The sequence below is a fragment of the Mirounga leonina genome, unplaced genomic scaffold (assembly GCF_011800145.1).
Source record: "Mirounga leonina isolate KUSES-001 unplaced genomic scaffold, KU_Mleo_1.0 Mir_268, whole genome shotgun sequence".
In the NCBI taxonomy this organism is placed as follows: domain Eukaryota; kingdom Metazoa; phylum Chordata; class Mammalia; order Carnivora; family Phocidae; genus Mirounga; species Mirounga leonina.
Window position 1 is genome coordinate 5,466,047 of NW_023270649.1, and position 22,479 is coordinate 5,488,525.

General features: G+C 44.4%; 1 protein-coding gene across 1 annotated transcript in view; it reads right to left on the reverse strand.

Annotated features, from left to right (window-relative positions):
* Positions 1 to 18,812: 18,812 nt before the first annotated feature.
* ANOS1 (anosmin 1) overlaps positions 18,813 to 22,479 on the reverse strand; it is a 191,001-nt gene continuing 187,334 nt past the window's right edge. The window contains exon 14 of the mRNA XM_035029680.1: positions 18,813 to 22,465. Within this exon, the coding sequence (XP_034885571.1) occupies positions 22,407 to 22,465 (59 nt within the window). The 3' untranslated portion in view covers positions 18,813 to 22,406. The remainder of the gene's footprint in view (positions 22,466 to 22,479) is intronic.

Consider the following 22,479-nt stretch of genomic DNA (forward strand, 5'->3'; position numbering starts at 1 on the left):
CAGCAGGGTTTCTTCCAAGACGGGACTCCGAGTCCCTCTCAGATGACACCCCTTAGGGCACGTCTCCGGGCTGCACCTGTTAGCACACGCCCGCCCGCCCTGTGCAAGCCCAAGCCGCCAGCGAACTGCAAGACTCTGCCGACATTGCTCTCATGCGGAAACTCCCAAGAACTGAGCGCCAAAAGGAACATGGGTTCTATGTGACGGGTTGGCAGTGAGGTCAGTTGTAATTCAACTAACTTTTGCAGGAGAATAGCACCAGTGTTCAGCATTCTCCTTATAAAAGCTAGCAAAGACAAGTGGGGTTTTTTAATGCTGTGAATTCACTTGGCACATAATTCCAATCTTTGTGTTTTGTTGGATGGCTTCTATCTTATCTGTGCTTGCTTCAAAAGTAAAACAAGTATATTTAAACAATAAAGCACTTTCAGGGAAAAGCTGGAGAGGATTTGTTTCTACTCGAGACAAATTGTTCTGCCTGTAACAAGCATGTCCAAAGAACTTATGAAAGTGTCCTTGGTTTTACAGTGATAAATGAAAAACATTGAAGTCCTTCAGTCAAACAAGGCATCAACATGGTTTATAGTGGTTGCTTTTCGTGTTAACCAATGCACTGCAATATAAGTTACTGCAGTATCCAGATAGCACTGGAATAAACGTACCACTAATGGAGAAAGGGCATATTTTTCAAGAAACCAGTGTTTTACTCCCATTCATTTTTATCTAATGTTCATCAAAACAACCTTCTGGAAATTTTTTTTTAAAGATTCTATTTATTTATTTGACAGAGAGAGACACAGCAAGAGAGGGAACACAAGCAGGGGGAGCGGGAGAGGGAGAAGCAGGCTTCCCGCTGAGCAGGGAGCCCGATGCGGGGCTCGATTCCAGGACCTTGAGATCATGACCTGAGCCAAAGGCAGACGCTTAACGACTGAGCCACCCAGGAGCGCCCCCCCCCTCTCCGCTTCTGGAAAATTTAGTTTAAAAAAAGACTGGGTGTGTGTATAGATAGATATTTATAGATATATGTGCTATGTTATTAGCAATAAAAGAACAGAAAGGTGGAACTCAATCCTTGTCAAAACAGTCCTTTAGCAAACTTAGTTTTTAAAAAGACCATATAGATATATTTGTGTACAGATAGATAGGTGTAGGGGTATAGATATGTAGAGAGGTAGAGATATCTAGAGATACATATACATACATAGATAAAGAGGTAAATACTATATATTTCTACAACTTTATGAACAATAAAAGAATGGGAAGACAGAAATCAAATCTTGTCATTCACTATAAGCTTTCATTAGCTTTCCCCTGTAATCTGTGTCCTGGTCTTTAACTGTATGTCAGAAACCTCCTGTGTCCACCTTCAAATTAGCATGGTCTCTGTTCTCGGTCTTAAATGCTTCCTCTGGTTTCCAGGTCCACTCTGAAGAGGCAGTGGGAACAGCAGAACCAGAGGGCAGTGGTCTCTCTCATTCTTAATTCTTCACTGGTCTCCATAAGAGTCCCCAAGAAATAGTTCCCCTTAGTAGGCACTCCATAAGATTTCAGGATAGAAGAAGGAAAAGAAGAAAAAGACGACCAAGGGAACAGCTTTCTGCACACAACAGAGCTTTTTGCCGCTGTATAGCGTGTTTGAATATCAGATCGAGGAGACACCTCAGTGCCCAGCAGCACCAAGCTCAGCACTAACGAGTTCCCATTCCCTGGAGTGGATGCTGGTGGCCACCATCTTGGCGGTTGGAATCCCAGTGTGGGTTATGTGACAATTCAGGCAAAACCTCTCTTATGTCCCCATGAATCCTTAATTCATTTCACGTTTATGCATTCATTAAATAAACATTTCTTAAATGCTTATTTCCTTGCATAAGTGGCTGGAGGATTGTGTAATGAGTAAGGCCCGCGCTAGATAACTCTCATGTCCATATACTGCAGTTGGTGAAAACGCTACTAAAATGTACTTCCTTTCTTGGTACCCCAAGAAGTGTCCTTCCGTCCACAAGGTGAATTGTAAAGTGTGGAAGAATTTAGGTTTTATTTTGTTTTTTGCGTTTTGGGTTTTTTTTAAATTCCCTTGTGGAGGTATTTTCACAGGCAGCCCCAGTCTGGCTGTATTCCAGTGATTGTTGGCACATCTGATGATCTTCAACATAGGGTGGGATACATAAAACAACCCATTTGGATGTAAGAAGAAAGTACGAGAACTTATATTGATATTTATGACTACCTGAGTAGTTAAGAGTGTGATTAAGGGCGCCTGGGTGGCACAGATGGTTAAGCGTCTGCCTTCGGCTCAGGTCATTATCCCAGGGTCCTGGGATCGAGTCCCAATCAGGCTCCCTGCTCAGCGGGAAGCCTGCTTCTCCCTCTGCCTCTGCCTCTCTCTCTCTCTCTCTCTCTCTCTCTGACTCTCATGAATAAATAAATAAAACATTAAAAAAAAAAAGAGTGTGATTAAGATGTATTGATTCATGACGTTGGCTTGGTGTTGGCTCCTCACATGACAGATGGGATGTGTCATGGGCTTGGAATGCAGGATCTCCTGAGGGTAGGTTGGGAGTTTGTACAGCGTGGAGGAGCCCAGAGCAAGCTGTTCCTTAACTGCCAACTTCTAGCATGATACGACATATGCACAGTTAAGTAGATTTGCCGATTATTTCATGTAGGTTGAACTAATCTGGCCCACACAAATTGACATGTAGGTTAAAGCTGTCCTGTAAAAAAATGGTGGATTGAAAATATTTATGCATAAATCAAGTCCAGGAGAGCCCTCTTCTCCTGTTTAGTCCTCGTAGAACCCTCTCGTTATGAGGCCATATGATGAAGTCCACACAGTGACCATCTAATGATATCAGACAGGCCAGATCTGAAGTCATCAAGAGCCTTATGTGAAATGTGAACTTATATACAGCATTGTGAGCTACAAACCTTCCCCGAGTGTACATTACGCATTGAAATAATCACTAATTGTATTACTAAACCGTCTTAATGAGCAAGACAGTTGGATATTTGAGATAGTATTTCTCTTAATGAGAGAAGTGAGTATGCATCATTTATACATAAAAATACATGGAAAAATATTTTTACCTTATAACTTATATTAATCTCATCCTTTTTCTACTTCTGTGTTGGTTTTACCAAGAAATAGTATATGAATTCAATCGTGAAGGCCTGTAATTTGCAGAGTCATAAATAGCAACAAACTGAAGATGCAAGCTCTAGAAATCTCTACTCGTAGGAGTAAGTGAACAACAAGGGACTGGAGCCCACAGTTGTGTTCGCTGGGGTAGGGGGTCTGCATGAGTCAAGCCCGTGCCCCCCGCCCCCGGTGTTTCAGGTGACGTCATCTCTGACAGTCCCTCTCTGAGAAGCATTATACCTCAGAGGAGCCTCCCTTGGGTTCTTTGTAAAGTGTAAGAAACATTTCCTAACATCCTGCTCTGAGATTTTCTAAACTCGTGAAAAGAACGGTCCCTCATGATGCCCTATTTCAGACACGAGGGGTGCCCCATCGCAGACGGGGAAGCTAGTCCAAACAGAGTTGTGTTCCCTTTTTATAAAAATAGGCCTTAGCTGTTTAAGAAGAGTCAGCCTGTCCATCTTGCCTCATTTGAAACTGGGAGGGCTCTTTATAGATAGCAAGGCCTCTGTCTTCCAGATATTTCAGATACATTTTCCAACCAAAAAAAAAAAAAAAAATGGGGGGGCACCTGGGTGGCTCAGTCAGTTAAGCATCTGCCTTCGGCTCAGGTCATGATCCCGGGGTCCTGGGATGAGCCCCGCGTCGGGCTCCCTGCTCCATGGTGAGTCCGATTTTCCCTCTGCCCTCCCCCCTCCCCTCAGTTGTGCTCTCTCTCACTCTCTCTCAAATAAAAAATAAAATCTTAAAAAACAACAACATAGGAACTCCCTCTGAGAGCTCCCCTCCACTCATGCTACAAAAATCCCCCCAAATCCTCAGTCCCATTACATCACTCACTCCTCCACCCCCATCGCTCCACCTGAATGCGACCCACACCCCCGTTCCAGTCCCTGGCACTTAGAAGGTGTTGGTCTTTTTGTAATCTGAGTGCAGTCGGCACACGTTGTTACATTAGTTTGAGGTGATTTGACAGATTTACACATTGTGCTGTGCTCACCACCGTAGAGCTACTATGTGTCCCCTTACGTCACTCCTACAGAATCATCTCTTGTACTCCTCATGCTCTGCTTTTCATTCTCGCGACTTACTCGTTTCATCAGTGGAGGCCTGCAACTCCCTCTCCCTTCCCTGATTTTGCCCAACCGCCCGCCACCCCTCTCCACCCCGTAACCATCAGTCCTCTGCGGTTACAGCTCTGGTCCTGCTTTTTGTTTATCATTCTTTTTTTTAGATTCCATGTATGAGTGAAATATCATAGTATTTGTCTTTCTCAGTCTGATTTGTGTCACTTAGCATAATGCCCTCTAGGTCCATCCGTGTGGCCTCAGATGGCACAATCTCATCCTTTTTTATGGCTGTGTAGTATTCCATTGTGTGTATACACTCCACATTTTCCTTATCCGTTCATCTACTGGTGGGCATTTAGGTTGCTTCCGTGTCTTGGCTGTTGTAAATAATGCTGTAGCGAACACAGGGGGCATATAGCTTTTTGAATTAGAGTTTTTGTTTTCCCTGGGTAAATATCCAATAGTGGAATTACTGGATCATATGATATTTCTGTCTTTAGTTTTTTATCAGGAACCTCCGTACTATTTTCCGCAGTGCCTGGAACAGTTGGCATTCCCACCAACAATGCACGAGGTTTCCTTTTTCTCCACATCCTCGCCAGCACTTGTTTCTTGTGTTGTTCATTTTAGCCATTCTGACAAGTATGAGAACTCGTTGTAGTTTTGCACTTCCCTGATGATGAGTGATGTTGAGCATCTTTCCGTGTGTCTATTGGCCATCTGGATGTCTTCTTTGGAGAAATGTCTGTTCATCCTGGATTAGTCACCGTGCTGAATTCTCAAGACGTCCCCTGGGTGGCCCCCAGAGCACACCGCGGGGCCATTTGCATGCGCACCATTGTCTGCCTTCCCAAGTGGGCTCCCACTTCAGACTGAATTGCTGTGTGTTTGTCATCGGGTATCCCACTTACATCTCCCACCCCCACCCCCAGTTAGTGGCTCATCCCTGAACCAGGCCGCCAACCCACACAGGCACCCCTAGGTTGACAAAGCTTTATTTATGGATGCAGATAAACTCTCTTCCTTTATGTCAGAATTGACTGGAAGGCCCCCTCCCAGCTGCAAAGCCCAGCCTTTGTCTATGTGACTAAAGACTTCTTGCCTTCATGGAATCTGGGCAGACATCAAGAAATCCGCCTCCAACCAAGTCCTCAAAGTTCTGGGGGAAGAGGAGGAAATGAACAACAACTGCCCCAACAAAAAGCAGCCTTCGCAAATGATTCCTCATGGCGGTAAAACGTTCATGCAAAAGATGCACCTTTGCAAGACTTGCCAGAGACTTCATGGGGAGCGCCGTGCATCTCCCTAAAATACACATTTCAGGTTCTCGGCTGCACTTTGGTACAGTGCAAGACGTGCTGATTGAAGCTGATCTCGTGTTACACGGTGGGAGGGCGGGGGGGCGCCGCCGGCCCATTGGCAGGACACAGACTCTGTTCTCCGTGACTACCCCCCCATCCCGCCCCGCCCCGGTGCTTTCCTTTGCTTTTCACAGGTGCTGAGCTGTCATCAGCTGGAGAGATGTTTGGGCTTTGGGCCTTCCTGGAGGGAGATGGTGTTTGCCCAGGTGATAATACAGCACGTGTGAATACTCAGCAAGGAATGTACAAAGTTGCTTTTGTGCACACAACGGCGGGGAGCTGACGCCGGCACTTGGGGGGCAGCTGGAGGGCCCGCCCGTCCGTGTCTTTACTGGGTGTGAACAGAGTCTGGCCTGGGCTTCGGTTTGGTAACATTTCTGGGAACCTCTGTGAGGGTGCCAGGGGACAGTCTGATAGATGATGCCAGCAGGGCATGACAGCTCATGGGCGTCTCCTCCCCGGCCTGGAACCAGAGTTGTACCTGCCATTTTGGATGAAGGAGGTGTTGTAAGTGAACTTGATAATTAAGAAGGCATGAAAATGCTTTGCATCTCTGGTCCTGCAAATACAAGGGCATCGTTTATCAACCACTCCCTCTAGCATGACTACCTTTGGGAACAGCATTCTAGTAAATACTTCCATGATTAAATCTTAAGTCACTGCATGCAATATATTTGGAAAAGAAGTGTAATTATCTTTGTGTGGACAAACAACAATATGTGGTCTTCAATCGATTCATCAGTCAATAAACCTTTTATAAATTAAGGAAGGTAATTGCTTAATGATATTTACATTTATCATTTGACATAGTTCATCCAGTAACCACTAATTTCTACACAAATGTGTTTAAAAAATTGGTAGACATTTGCCCACGTAAAATATTCCCAAAAATGCATCTTCACTTTACAGTCTGATTTGACCTGGCAGATACTGAGCGCTTGGCAACGTGACCCAGAGACAGACGTGCAGACATCCCCGCTAGTCTTGTCTTGCAAACCAAAACATTTCATGAGATCTAACCTGCACAAGGGGTTTCTTTTTAGTTCGCTTCTTAAGCCCTCCAGCCTAGACTTCCAAATTTACCATCCAACTGGCCTTTTGACAAGAAGTAATGACAAGTGGGGACCATGCACATCTTGGCCAACCCCAACATGGTGAATCATTGCGAACAAAACAGATGACTACATAAATACGGTACTTTTCTTTGAGTCTTGACTAAGTCGTTAAAAGTATGCCTCCCGAAGTTTCGCCAGTGTACTCCAAAAGTAAAAAGTAAGGATAATGTCCTGCGTAAAATCACTAAACAATTAAGATTTCTGTCTTATCGGAATAACGGAGGAGAGAGGAGAGAAAAAAGGGCAAGATTTTGTAGAAGACTTGAAGTGTTCCCATATTGTGATTAGTATACATGCCAGGCAGCAAACCCAAGTCCTGTTTCGAGAACAGCCAGGTTGCAGGCAAATTGCCCAACGATTCAGTTCTGCACTGAGAGTTTGGTTAACCTTGTACGGCAGTGGTAGTCTCTCCAGCTGCATATTAGAATCAATCCAGAAGCTCTCAGAATGTTCTGCCATCAAGATCTGATGGAATCAGTCGGGGGTAACTCCAAAAACAAAACCCTGTAAGCGGACAAGACTCTTGTTTGTATCTAGTCACATTAACATTTAATTGGAGCTCCATCTGTACATAAATAAATGTACTTAAATACACTCAGAATCATATACATTTCACACATAGATACACACACACACACATACATATAACATCGTGCTTACTTACAGCCTTACATAGTAGTACTTTTTTTTTTTTAATTTCAATTCCAGTATAGTTAACATGCAGTGTTCTGTTAGTCTCAGATATATTGTACAGTGATTCAACAGTTCTGTACATGACTCAGTGCCCATCTTAATAAGTGTGCTCTTCATCCCCATCACCTGTTTCCCCCATCCCCCCACCCTCCTCCCTTCTAGGAACCACCAGTGTGTTCTCTAGAGTTGAGAGTCTGTTTTTTGGTTTGTCTCTCTCTTTCTTTGTTCATTTGTTACATTCTTCAAACTCCACCTATGAGTGAAATCATATGGTATTTGTCTTCTCTGACTGACTTATTTCACTTAGCATTATATCCTCAGGATCCATCCATGTCATTGGACATGGCAAGACTTCATTCTTTTTTATGGCTGAGTAATATTCCATTGTACATATATTCCACATACCTTTTTTATTGATTCATCTATTGATAGACACTTGGGCTGCTTCCATAATTTGGCTATTGTAAATAATGCTGCATTAAACATAGAGGTGCATATACCTTTTCAAATTAGGGTTTTTGTATTCTTTGGGTGGATACCCATTAGGGGAATTACTGGATCAGATGGTAGTTCTATTTAAAAAAAAATTTTTTTTTGAGGAACTCCCATACCATTTTCCACAGTGGCTGCTCCAGCTCACATTCCCACCAACAGTGCACAAGGCTTCCTTTTTCTCCACATCCTCACCAACACCTGTTGTTTCTTGTGTTGTTGATTTAGCCGTTCTGACAGGTGTGAGGTGATATCTCTTCATGGTTTTGATTTGCATTTCACCGATGATGAGTAATGGTGCACATCTTTTCATGTGTCTGTTGGCCATCCGTATCTTTTCTTTTTTTTTTTTTTTTTAAGATTTTATTTATTTGCGAGAGAGACAATGAGAGACAGAGAGCATGAGAGGGAGGAGGGTCAGAGGGAGAAGCAGACTCCCTGCCGAGCAGGGAGCCCGATGTGGGACTCGATCCTGGGACTCCAGGATCATGACCTGAGCCGAAGGCAGTCACTTAACCAACTGAGCCACCCAGGCGCCCGGCCATCCGTATGTTTTCTTTGAGGAAATGTCTGTTCTTGTCTTCTGTTCATTTTTAATTGGATTATTTGGGGGTTTTGATGTTCAGTTATATGTTATTCGTATATTTTGGATACTAAACCTTTATCAGATATGTCATTTGCAAATGTCTTCTCCCATTCCGTGGGTTGCCTCTTAGTTCTGTTGATGGTTTTCTCTGCTGTGTAGAAGCTTCTTATTTTGATGGAGTCCCAGTAGTTTATTTTTGCGTTTGTTTCCCTTGCCTCAGGAGACCTACCTAGAAAAATGTTGCTACACCCAATGTCAGAGAGATTATTGCCTGTGCTCTCTTCTAGGATTTTTATGGTTTCAGATCTTGCATTGATCCTTAATCCAATTTGAGTTTACTTTGTGTCTGGTATCAGACAGTGGTCCGGTTTTATTCTTCTGCCTGAAGCTGTCCAGTTTTCCCAGCACAATTTGTTGAAGAGACTGTCTTTTCCCCATTGCACATTCTTGCCTCCTTTGTCGAAGGTGATGACTCTATAGTTGTGGGTTTATTTCTGCGCTCTCTGTTCTGTTCTACTGATCTGTGTGTCTCTTTCTGGGCTAATATCACATTGTTTTGGTTACTACAGCTTTGCAATATATCTTGCATACTGGGATTGTGATACTGCCAGTTTTGTTCTTCTTTTTCAAGATTGTTTTGGCTATTTGGGGTCTTTTGTGGTTTCGTAAAAATCGTTGGATTGTTCTAACTCTGAAAAATGCCACTGGTATTTTGATAGGGATTGCATTAAATCTGCAGATTGCTTTGGGTAGTATGGACATTTTAACAGTATTTGTTCTTTCAATCCATGGAATATCTTTCCATTGGTTTGTGCTGTCTGCGATTTCTTTTTTTTCTTTTTTTTTTTTTAGATTTTATTCATTTATTTGAGACAGAGAATGAGAGACAGAGAGCATGAGAGGGAGGAGGGTCAGAGGGAGAAGCAGACTCCCCGCCGAGCAGGGAGCCCGATGCGGGACTCGATCCCGGGACTCCAGGATCATGACCTGAGCTGAAGGCAGTCGCTTAACCAACTGAGCCACCCAGGCGCCCTGTCTGCGATTTCTTTTATCAAAGTTTTATAGTTTTCAAAGTACAGACTGTTCACTTCTGTGCTTAAGTTTTTGTGGGGTTTTGGGGTTTTTTTTTCTTGTTTTTTGGTGTTTTATATTTTTGGTGCACTTGTAAATGGGACTATTTTCTTAATTTCTCTTTCTGCTATTTCATTATTAATGTACAGAATTGAAAAGGATTTCTGTATATTGATTTTGTATCCTGTGACCTTGCTGGATTCTTTATTAGTTCTAGTAGCTTTTTGGAGGATTCTTTAGAGTTTTCTCTGTATAATATCATGTCATCTGCAAATGGTGAAAGTTTTACTTCTTCCTAGGGCGCCTGGGTGGCTCAGTCGGTTAAGCATCCCACTCTTGATTCTGGATCAGGTCATAATCTCAGGGTCATGAGATCAAGCCCTGCATCAGGCTCTGTGCTCACTGGGGAGTCTGCTTGAAATTCTCTCTCTCCCTCTCCCTCTGCCCCTCCCCTCAGGCTCTCCCTCTCTCTCTTTTTGTCTCTCTCTCTCTCTCAAATAAATAAATGAATCTTTTTTTTTAAAAAAAGTTTTACTTCTTCCTTACCAATCTAGATACCTTTTATTCTTTTTCTTGTCTGATTGCTATGGCTAGGACTTCCAGTACTATGTTGAATAAAAGTAGTGCAAGTGGACATCCACGTATTGTTCCTGATCTTAGGGGAAAAGCTCTGTTTTTCACCATCGAGTATGTTAGCTGTGTATTTTTCATAGATGGCCTTTATTATGTTCAGGTATGTTCCCTCTAAACCTGCTTTGTTGAGGATTTTTGTAGTGGATGGATGTCATACTTTGTCAAATGCTTTTTATACATCTATTGAAATGATCATATGGTTTTCATACTTTCTTTTGTTGATGTGATGTTATCACATTGATTAATTTGTGAATATCAAACCACCTTTGCATCCCAGGAATAAATCCCACTTGGCCATGGTGAATAAATTTTTTAATATATTGTTGGATTTTGTTGCTAATATTTTGTTGAGGACTTTTGCATGCTATGTTTATCAGAGATATTGGCCTGCGGTTCTTTTTTTGTAGTGTCTTTCTCTGGTTTTGGTATCAGGGTAATGCTGACCTCATAGAATGAATTTGGAAGTTCTCCTTCTATTTTTTGTAATAGTTGGTAAAGAATAGTTATCAACTCTTCTTTTTTATTATTTTTTTCCTGTCACCCACTTCCCCAGCCCCCCACCTACCTCCCCTCCAGCAACCCTCAGTTTGTTCTCCATATTTCAGTCTCCAGTTAACTCGTCTTTATTTTTATTTATTTATTTATTTATTTATTTTTAAGTGTTAGAATGAGAGAGAGAGCATGAGAGGGGGAGGGTCAGAGGGAGAAGCAGACTCCCTGCCGAGCAGAGAGCCCGATGCGGGACTCGATCCCGGGACTCCAGGATCATGACCTGAGCCGAAGGCAGTCGCTTAACCAACTGAGCCACCCAGGCGCCCCAGTTAACTCTTCTTTAAATGTTATGGTAGAATTCCCCTGTGAAGCCACCTGGTCCTGGATTTTTGTTTATTGGGAGATTTTTTTGTTTGTTTAATTTCAGTAGAGTTAACATACAGCGTTACCTTAGGTTCATACTGAGAGTTTTTTGATTACTGATTCAGTTCCATTTCTGGTAATCAGACTGTTCAAATTTTCTGTTTCTTTCTGAGTCACTTTTGGGAGGTAGATGTTTCTAGGAATTTATCCATTTATTGGTAGGTTGTTCAATTTGTTGGCATATAATATTTTATAATATTCTCTTGTGATTCTTTGTATTTCTATGGTGTTGGTTGTTATTTCTGATTTTGAGTCCTGTCTCTCTGTTTTTTGTTGTTGTTGCTTTTTTTTTAAGGTATCTGGCTAAAGGTTTATCAGTTTTGTTGATCTGTTTTTTGTTGATCTGTTTTTGTTGATTTTCTTCCTTCTACTGGTTTTGGGTTTTCTTTGTTCTTCTTTGTCTAGCTCCTTTAGTTGTAAGTTTAGGTTGTTTCTTATGATTTTTCTTGCTTCTTGAAGTATATTGCTATAAGCTTCCCTCTTGGATCAGCTGTTGCTGCATCCCAAAGGTTTTGGACTGTTTTGTTTGTCTCCATGTTTTGTTTTGTTTTTTAATTTCCTCTTTGATTTCTTGGTTGATCCATTCATCATTTAGTAACATGTTACTTAGCCTCCATGTATTTGTGGTCTTTCCAGATTTTTTTCTTGTGGTTGATTTCTAGTTTCATAGCATTGTGGTCAGAAACAATGCATGACATGACTTCAGCTATTTTTAATTTGTTGAGAATTGTTTTGTGGCCTAATAATGTAATCTATTCTGGAGAATGTCCCATGTGCACTTGAAAAGAATGTGTATTCTGCTGTTTTAAGATGGAATGTTCTGAATATATTTGTTAGATCCATCTGGTCCAGTGTGTCACTCAATGCTGCTGTTTTCTTATTGATTTTCTGTTTAGATGATCTGTGCATTGATGTAAGTGGGGTATTAAAGTCCCCTACTATTATTGTGTTATTATCCATTACTTCCTTTATGTTTGTTTTTAGCTGCTTTATGTATTTGGGTGCTCCATGTTGGGTGCATAAATATTTGCAATTATTATATCTTCTTGTTGGATAGGCCCCTTCATGTTAGATACTGCCCTTCTTTGTCTCCTGTTACAGTCTTTGTTTTAAAGCCTATTTTGTCCAATATTAAGTATTGCTACCCAGGCTTTCTTATTACTTCTATTTGCATAATAAATGTTTTTCCATCCCTTCATGATCAATCTTCATGTGTCCTTAAGTCTGAAATGCATCTCTTGTAGGCAGCATGTAGATGTGTTTGGTTTTGTTTTTGTTTTTGTTTTCCTTAATCCATTCCTCCATTCTATATCATTTGTTTGGAGTCCATTTACATTCAAAGTATTTATTGATAGGTATGTATTTATTGCCATTTTGTTACTTGCTTTATGGATTTTTTGTAGTTCTTTGTTCCTTTCTTGCTCTCTTCTGTCACAGTTAGTTGGCTTTCTAGTGACATACTTGGATTCCTTTCTTTTTATTTTTTGCATATCTGTTACTGGTTTTTGATTTGTGGTTACCCTTAGGTTTATAGATAACATCTTATGCATATATCAGTTTACATTATGTAGGTGGTTGCTTATGTTTGTACCCATTCTTTAGTCCTACCCCACCACGTTTTAAGTATATGGTGTTACACTCTAAAATTTTATTTTTATTATTTTAGAGACAGAGTATGAACAGGGGGAGGGAGAGACAAAGGGAGAGGGAAAGAGAGAATCCTAAGCAGGCTCCACGCCCAGCACAGAGCCCAATGTGGGGCTCCATCTCACGGCCCTGAGATCATGACCTGAATCAAAATCAAGAATCAGACGCTCCACCGACTGAGCCGCCCAGGCTCCCCTATGGTGTCACACTTTCTGTCCTTTTGTTTTGTGAATCCCTTGACTGATTTTTAAAGATGTACTTAATTTTACAGCATCCGTGCTCCTACTTTTCTTACTCCTGCTGATGGCCTTTCCTTTCCAGTCAAAGATACCCCTTTAACATTTCTTGTAGGACTGGTTTAGTGGTGAGAATGGTGCCCTCCAGCTCTTTTGTTCTTGGAGAAGTCTCCCAAAGATCTTTGTCCTTCTGTCCTATGCTCCGAGAGTAAACAATCTCCCATATACTGCAGGTGTTTTTCAAACTGCTGCTTCTCAGTTGTATCTCAAGAGTGTTGTTTGCTGTGTTGCCTCTTCATGGGCAGAGACTGAGTTTCCTGTTGCCCTCTGGCTCTCCCAGACCCGGGCCTGCTGATTTTTAAAGTCCCAGGTGTTAAGCTCCACTGATCGTAAGAACGTGGGAAGTCAAACCCCTCTGGGTTCCAGAGCCAAGTGTTACGAGGATTCGTTTTCCACATGTGGTTCCCCAGTGCTGGGGTGCCCCTGTGGCTTCTGCTCCTTCCCCTTCTCTGTGCCTCAGTGTCCCTTCCCTCCATAGACAGTCCTGCAGGTCAGTGTGGTTCCCGAATGCATTCCCACCCTCACTCCCCTTTTGGATGTGGCCTCTACTCTACATGTGGTTGTGTAGACTCTTTGGGTCATTTTCTGGGTTATTTACACTGATGTGGTGTCATGTGGTTGAATCCCTGGGACAAGGTGAGCCTAGGATCGTCTTATCTGCCATGTTCTACATCGTACCTTTTGTAACGTGAGTTTATGGAGAACAGGCTGGCTGGCAGAAGAGTCGTGGTTTACCACAAGGATCCTGGCCTGATACTCATTTTCAGACTTTGTCCCTGATTTTGGGCTGACTTAACAACTTCTCTCTCCCTCCCCCTAGCTCTAAGATGCTGCCATGGCCCTTCGGATGGTTGTAGAAATGAATGAACTCATGCAAATAGCCCACTTAGCCAAGTGCTTCACCATGAGTCAGCCCTCAGGAAATGTTAGCTCCAGGAGTTAATTCTATTAGCTGTTCCTTAGCAAACTGCAGAGAGGGCCTTGTGATCGACCCAGCGAGATACCCAGAGGGTCCACTCGACAAAGGAATGAGGGATGGTTTCCATTATTCGTAATGATCCCAGTTGCATTTGATGAGCTGTTGTTTGAGATGAGGAAGGAGATATCTGGGACAAAAAGGTCAATCAGCATCAGTTTTGGGTTGCACACAATCTGGTGCTGGAAGTCCACTGACGGATCGATTCTAATCGGCTGTCTTTGACTTCATCTAAATCACGCCAAGCTGCCTCTCTGAAAGCCATTTCACCAGGGCAGGAAAGACTGTAATTTCCACTAACAACACGCTAAAATATCCAAACTCCATTTGACTACCCATGTGTTTTCTCAGCTTGCCCCACAGTAAGTTCGCAGTTACACCCCAGAGAGGACTGAGGGGGTGATGCATGCGTGTACGTGTGTCCCTCCATGTATCCACACGTGTGCATTTGCCTGCACACCCACGTCTGCGTCTGAGCTTAGGGAAGCAGAGAGTGCGCTGAGGAGAAACCTCACCCTGCTGCACTCAGAATGTTAAGCTTCAGCAGGACGTGTCATGTCTTCAGCTCTGTGAGCAGGAACGTTTATGCCATTGATCATTCCTCCGTATCTCCTCATCGTCTGGAAGAGGGGTTCTCCACACCAGGCACATGCTAGAATTTGCTGGGGACGCTTGAAAATAGCCCTACTGTCCACACCACTCCAGATCTGAAGGTGCCCGAGACACTGGTCGTCTTCAGCGCTCCCCGGGGCTTCTAGTTGGCAGCCCGTTTTGAGAGTGGCTGACCCAGGGTCATGCTGATCACCAGAGGCGGTCACTCAAAACCCAGTGTTTAAGGGTTGCGTTAATCTGAAACCGGAATCTCTTTCCTACATTGGCAGTGTTTACAGTTCTAAAGAATACTGAAGTTCACTTTCCTTTTTTTTCCTCCCTCAAATCCACTTCTAGACCATAGATATGCACCCAGATTACTGTTAGTCTGTGGAATGACTTTTCAAATTTATAGATTTTAATTATACTTAAATGTAGTTTCATGAACAAGACAGATTTTGGGGGGACAGACTTGCCAGGCATGTAGCCCTTTCACAATACAGTTCATGGACTGAAATTCCAAACAGTATACAATGCATATTGACTTGATCACTTCCAGTATAACGTTAATACTTAAAACCAGCATACAGCAAATGGCATTCGGTCTTAGGGAAATGTGCAAAAATACACAATACTTCCTTCAAATTAATTTCTTTACGTCACTGCGTCTTTGAGATGTTCTGCTTCACACACAGTGGCCCGTACACACATCACGGGATCATGCAGAATTCTACACACACGTGTGTGCAGAGACGGCCAGGGAGGTCCGGGCCAGTGCCGTGGCCGGGACTGACGCCGGTTCCGGGCTGTGCTGTTGGACTGGGGACGGTGGGTGGAACTGGGCGAAGGTCCAGGGTGGTAATGCCTCTCTGTTACGTCTTACGAGTGCATGCAAGTCTACGGTTTACTCAGAGGGTAAAAGCCGATGGGTCGCGGCGAGAGCTGGGGAGCAGACCTCGGCTTCTGCTCCTGGCGTCGCGGGTCTCCCTTGGGATCTCCCGCAAGGGCTTCTCACTACCTTGCTCACCTGCCACTGGCCTCTGAATGCCGTTTTCACCCTTGGGGTGTTTTGGTGAATTCCCGACTGTATTATCGTCTGCAGAGCGGAACTTTGCATGATGAAGATCTGACATACGCTGTGTCTGTATCTCACTCGGCAGTTCCGCCCGTCACTCCCGCGGAGCTGATGTGACGGTGTTGGAACAAATACAGCCAAGCCGATGCCTGGTACTTGCCCTACGTTGTCGGAGAGACTGCAACCCCCGGTGACCTGAGATTGCAACCCCCGGTGACCTGAGATTGCAACCCCCGGTGACCTGACACACACACACACACACACACGCATGCACGGACGCATGCACTCCTGCATAAAGCAAACCCAACTTCCCAGTAACCACGAGCTGGCGAAATCCTCGCTTTGGGTTGGCAGCCGAGGCGGGGAAGGGACGGGCGTGCTCCCCGTGCCACCCACGAGACAGGACCCAGTTCTTGCAGTTGTAAAGGTCTCTCCGTCACCCACAGCTGCCTCTCCTTACGTGACATGTTGCATTAGGCGCTGCTCTGTGTACGAGACCTGTGCACGCCCTAACCAAGACACCGCTGTGTGAAAACACCTCCCCAAGGGAAACACTACGAAAACGATTCGTTGGGTTAGGAGTCTCTGCCGTGGCATCCCGGCTGCCCTGACCGCGTGTAGACCCCGCAGTGTGGCTCGGGGACTGAAAGAGGGCGGCAGGAGCGGAGTTGGAAGTGCTTCGAAGGGGTGGATGGGAGGATGGAGGGTGAGGAGGGGAGAGTAGCTGGAGGTGGGGTGGCCACGCAGCTCATCGGGACGTGGAGCCTCAGGCCAGGGAGTGGACAAGGGCTCCGGGCAGCGTGAGCATCAAGGGCAGGAGGTGCCCGGGGCGAGGTCACTCCCGTGGTGACAGTGGCCCCCGGCAGCTGGCCCCGTGAGAATTCTGGCCACCATGTTTAGGGATGGTGTCACCCGATGGTCTGCGCTGTGCTCAGGAGGCCCCTGACACCTCCTGTCCAAGGTGGAGACCAGTAGAACTCTCTCTCGGGCAGCAGGTTTGCTGACTTCGCACTGCAAGCTCAGAGAGGCCGTTTGCCCCGCACATAAGGACCCGCATCCCCCCCACTGCTGTGGGCCAGGCAGTTGCGCTTACGTGACAACTCATACAGTACATACCTGCGTCACTCTTGGGAACTGAGGCGCTATTACTCGTGTTTTCTGTGGAAGACAGACTCGCGTAATAACACAGAACGAACTGTTTTAAATCCTACGGGTCAGGGCGCCTGGGTGGCTCAGTCGGTTAAGCGACTGCCTTCGGCTCAGGTCATGATCCTGGAGTCCCTGGATCGAGTCCCGGATCGGGCTCCCTGCTCGGCGGGGAGTCTGCTTCTCCCTCTGGCCCTCCCCTCTCTCATGCTCTATCTCATTCTCTCTCTCAAATAAATAAATAAAATCTTTGAAAAAAAAAAATCGTACGGGTCAGTGGCGCTTGGCACCCTGGTAATGTGTGGTTGCAGAACCTGGCCCATTAACTCCACAGGCACACGCCACGCTCGCGGAGCAGACATGCACATCCCCAGCTCCCGGCTGCCCCCCGCGTTGGCTGCGTCCGTGGACATGCCGAGGGCACACGTCGGGTAAAGATGCAGCCCCACCGTATATGGCCTCGGGGGTCTGGATTCACCCGCGGTATTGCTAATGGTGCCTAAAGACCCCGTCACCATCATAACTGGAACATGACTGCCTGCAGAGTAGAACAGGTTTTTATTCCTGTCTGTGCTCACCTCCTCGTATGAGTCTTACCAGTTCAACTTCCAAAACTTACCCCCCACCAGTTGGGCTCTCTGCACATCTGCTGTGGCCACACTATTTTAATCTGCTGTCCTGGGTTCACCTGCACAAAGGCCTGATCTTCCACTCCCGTGTTTGTGTGTCCACAGTCTCTTCTGCCCACAGCAGCCACACTGATGTTTAAGAACGTGCATGAGCCCTGAACGTGGTTTCCTGGCCCCTCTCTGACCAGAGCTCACAGCCCCCGCCCCCCCCTCAGTGTTTCCATTTATCACTTATGATTCGTTGGTTGTTACGTCTAATGGGTCACATCTCCGCCTAGTACAATGAGAACCCCTGCAAACAGGGATCTTTCCTTCTGTCGGTGATGTCCCCCCTCCAGGACGGGACCAGGCACACAGCAGAACCTTAGGAGATGTTGCTTGAATAAATGAATAAATTAAGTGGGTGACTGTGGAGGAGAAAAAAGATCCAGGTTCCCCTGGATCACACCATGTTATCTGTCACATTTTCTGGGGCGCCGTTCTGCTCATTCATCAGCAGATACGCTCCGGGCCCACTGATGTCCCAGCAGGAATGCAGGAAACTCTCGAAACTCTTGGGTGGGGGGGCGGTGAGGGGGCAAGGCCTGGGTGGCTCAGTCTGTTAAGCATCTGACTCTTGGTTTCAGCTCAGGTCGTGATCCCAGGGTCGTGGGATCGAGCCCTGCATTGGCTCCATGCTCAGCAGGGAGTCTGCTTGAGACTCTCTCCCTCTACCTCTCTCTGCTTCCTTCCTTTCTCTCTCTCAAATAAATAAATCTTAAAAAAAAAAAAACCCAAAAATTCTTCTTGGAGACTGGAAGCCCTCAACATAGTGCGTAGTGTTGAAAAAGATATGAAGCTTAGAAGCACCAGATACCTCTGGCATTTTATGGATACATTTTGGGGGGGGACATTTTAAAATTGTAGACTATTGATAAAAGATGCCACCAAAGGGTGCCTGGGTGGGGGGTGCAGTCAATTGAGTGTCCAACTCTTCATGACCTCAGGGTCATGAGATCGAGCCCCACATCAGGCTCTGTGCTCAGCAGGGAGTCTGCTTGAGATTCTCTGTCTCTACCTCTCCCCCCCACCCCCGCTCACCCCTGCTCAAGTGTGCACACTCTCCATCTCTTTCTCAAATAAATCTTCAAAAAAAAAAAAAAAAAACTCCCCCAAAGCCATCTGCAATACCGGTCCTAAATGAATATAATGGAAGAACTCTTAAGTGTTGATTTTCAAACCGCAAAACACTTTCACTAGGATGAAGTGCTGTCTCGTTACACCCACCACACCTCAAATTCCATTCATACTGACTTTTTCAGTCTCCCTGGGAACGTAGGAAAAAAATGGAAAAATGAAAGTGTTTTTTTTAAATAAATGAGTCTAGTCCACTGGGCAGGTTTAAGGATGCTTTATTACTGAATCAGTATGTACAAACTCTAACATGAAAATAATGAGTCACAGAATATCAGACTATTTACAATACTTTGTTTTTACAAAATTTTTTTACAAGATTACTTCTAACATGACACACACAAAAATCACTTTTTTTTTATTACATACATAAATAAATATTGACTTGAAATGATCAGTAGAAGAGATGTGATCTCTATAGGCCATTGGGATAAGGTAGCTGTTCTGTTATCTGTGTACTACAGTATAATTAAGGAAAGAAATAATAATTACTTTACATACAGACCTCTGTTAATCACTCTGTAAATTGTGTAACTTGCTAAAATACTCCGTAGAGGCAAGAAACGGAGTCTGGCCATGCACAACCATAGGTAAGAGTCACCATCTTTATGCATTTATTATTTTAAATGAATTATAAGAACATGCAACAGATATTCAGCCTTTGTGTGCTGGTTACAATGTGAGTGTTTGTGTAACAAGATTGAGAGCTATTTGCAATCATGGGAAAGAGTGAACGTAATTAGTAAATCCATGGCCCAAGGTATAAGAAAGGGCATTAAATAAATAAGTCATTATCACACGTGACGCTGACCGACACGAAGGAGAAAATATCTGTACTCAGATGATAGAGACACGTCAGAATTCAGTCTTCCCATCAGCTGTTTGAGTGACACAATGAAAGACACAATTCAGGGCTTTGCAGTCCAAGTTCCCGGCTCTTGCTCGGCTCCTACAGTTTCCTGGGTCCCTCACATGAGGCAGATTCTCCCATGTTTAGTAAAGATCATTCCCTCTCCGGTGCACGGATTCTCAACCAGGGGAGGCTTACTCCCCCAGGTGCGAGTGGGCAATGTGTGGAGAACTGTGGGCTGTCACAACTTGGGGGCACTGGCATGTGGTGGGTGAGGCCAGAGCTGCCGCTAGGCCCCCTACGGTGCGCGGCTGGGGCCCCCCTGCCAGCCACACAGACGTGGACAAAGCCCGCTCTGTGTGATTACTTATAGGTTCGTTCAGGTTCCTAGCATGCAGACGTACCTTTACACTTGAACTTTGGGCTCCATCGGTAAAAGTAAATATCACTGAATATATATTTTCTTCTAGGAGAGACAATGTGTCTCCTATGAGAGAGACGCATTTAATTTTAATAAGACAGAGACTTAGCCACTAAAACAATGTTTAAAGAAAAAAACCCATAGATTGTATCCCTTTATTAGGGCAGTCAAATTTTTTTAATTAAAAAAAGAAAGTAATTATATCTTGGCCGATTCGCATATTATTGAAGGTCATTGAAGTTCATAAAAGAAACTCCTATTTCCTTAATCATCTAATTAACAGCATTTTTCTTCCAACTGTGTGAATAAAATTTAAGTTTTGTTATTGCAGAATGAGATGCTCACAGGAGCAGCTTTCGATTTTGTAAGGAAGGTGTAAGCTTCAGAACCTTCATCCAAACTAAAAATGTATTTGTTCATTGTCTATTGCCCAGACAAAAGACACATAACTAAACCTTATAAAATCAAACTTACATAATAATTTAATAATATTTCATATCTATGTGTATACTCCTGCATTTTGAACTATACAACAGTACAGAAATTTGCTGGCACAAATACTGGATTTGTTCGTGACAAATTCAGGGTAAAGATAAACTTGTAGCCAATATTAGACGTCTTCATTTGTGAAAATTTGAGAACTTGACATTCAGATGCAGCCCATGGCACTGGCGTAAATCCTAGTTTCCGCGGAGATACCTGTGGTGTTGGGTCAAGCTTGGGGTGCTTGGAAACGAGGGGTGCTTCCGGTTCTCTCCGTGAGAAACCAGGGGACTTTGGACCTCATGGGGCTGAGTCCGTCCCGACCGCGTCAGGAGCCGCGGACAAGCACTTGGAAGCCCATGCACCTTCATGCTGGTCTTTCCCACGAGGGTCACTTGTACGAAGCTACAAAACATTGCCCGCATCATCACTGTAACTCTTTGCTACCCAGGAGACAGTTTTTACTCTCTGTTTCCACGTATCCATGGGTACAGACCGCGTTTCCTAAAGATACGCATCCATCTGATAATAAAAATACTGTCTCCATTTTGTAGCACGTTTGCCTTCAGACACTGGTGAAGTGAAGGAGTTCGAGCTGTCTCTGCATCTGCCCACTTCCAGAAACCCACAACACGGCAGGTACCCAGTGCCACCATCGTAACCCAAGAAAATGGTCCCAGACGTTTCCCCGATTGAGTTAGCTGCACAATGAGTGGAGGAAGCCGTTCCTTTAAGATGTTGAAATGCTGATAAATTGCTCTCTCCTCACAGAATAAACACCGACGGGAAAAACACATGACCCTTCCCTTTACAAGAACCGGATCTTTCTGCACCATTGGTGAGCCGTGAAGAGAATTTCCGCTGTACATAGACGTACATGGATGCCTATTCCAAACCACATCTGTGGCCATTCCCTCAAGAAAAACTTGGTTGAAACCGAATGTTTCTGGGTGCAAGGCTGCCCCAGTGCTTGGCAGCACCACGGACTGATGATGGGTTCCGACCCGAGTCCATGCTGGGAAGGGTCGTTTGGAGCCAAGCAGGCGCACAGAATAGGTTTGAAAGAAAAAGGCAAGCAAATAGCTGTCCTCTATCAATCAAAGCCTCTTGTCCTACGTTACCGAGAACATTCTAGCATTCAGATAGCTTACTTTGATTAAGAAAAGGCAAATCTTAGTAGAGATTGGAAAATATTCAACAGTTGGGATTCTCACTTTAAGCAAAAGGCTCTGTAAATTTTGAGATACATGAAGTGGTAAAACAAAGTGTACCAGCAGTTCTTTTCTGCATGGAGGGAAAAAGGAAAATATAAATAAGAAAACGTATCGGAAAGGTCTCTCATTTTATAGGATGAAGCATGAAAACGTATCCCCAGAAAAGCATTTTCATTTCTCCAAGGCAGACTGTGGACAGCAGCGGATTCGCTGAATGCTCCCTGCTTTGGGAGCCTTTCGTAAAGCATGGCTCACACACGAGATGCTCATTCGCCTTCGTGTGACCGGGGCTCAGGGGCTGCAGGTGTGGACAATCATAGATGGAACTTAACTGCTATGTATTTGAGGTTAAGAATAAATCACACATTATATAAATCTTACGAAAGATTTGAATACATAGGGCTTACAAACTGCATCACCTTATTTGATTTTGCAAATCAAAGCAATTATTTAATTTTAAAATGTTTTATTGATATACGTTATGCTTAGTATGTGTATGCACTGTGTGTTTGTTACAATGATTTGTTCTGAGAATTTCCTGCTCCGAATCCAGGGAGATCTCATCTGTGCAATTATTCAGTAGAGGCTCATTCGTGGATATTCCGATTTCAGGTTCGATGGGCCTCCATTCTGGGAAGTGGGTGTCCACCCGCACCGGCTGTGAGTCACTCCTTTCCAGCTGCGTTGAGATGGGCAGAGGGACCCAGGGCACAAGGTTACATGGGAGAGGGAGGTCACGCAGGGCACCTGCTGGCTTCGTAGCAGCATGTCTGCACCGTGAAGCTCAACCAGCTTGTTCGTTCTCCGATTCTCACACACTGAGCTGTTTAGTATCTTTCTGGAGAAGGCTTGTAATGATGAGGATGCCGAGGTTTAAGATGGGGTCCTGAGGGGGGACAG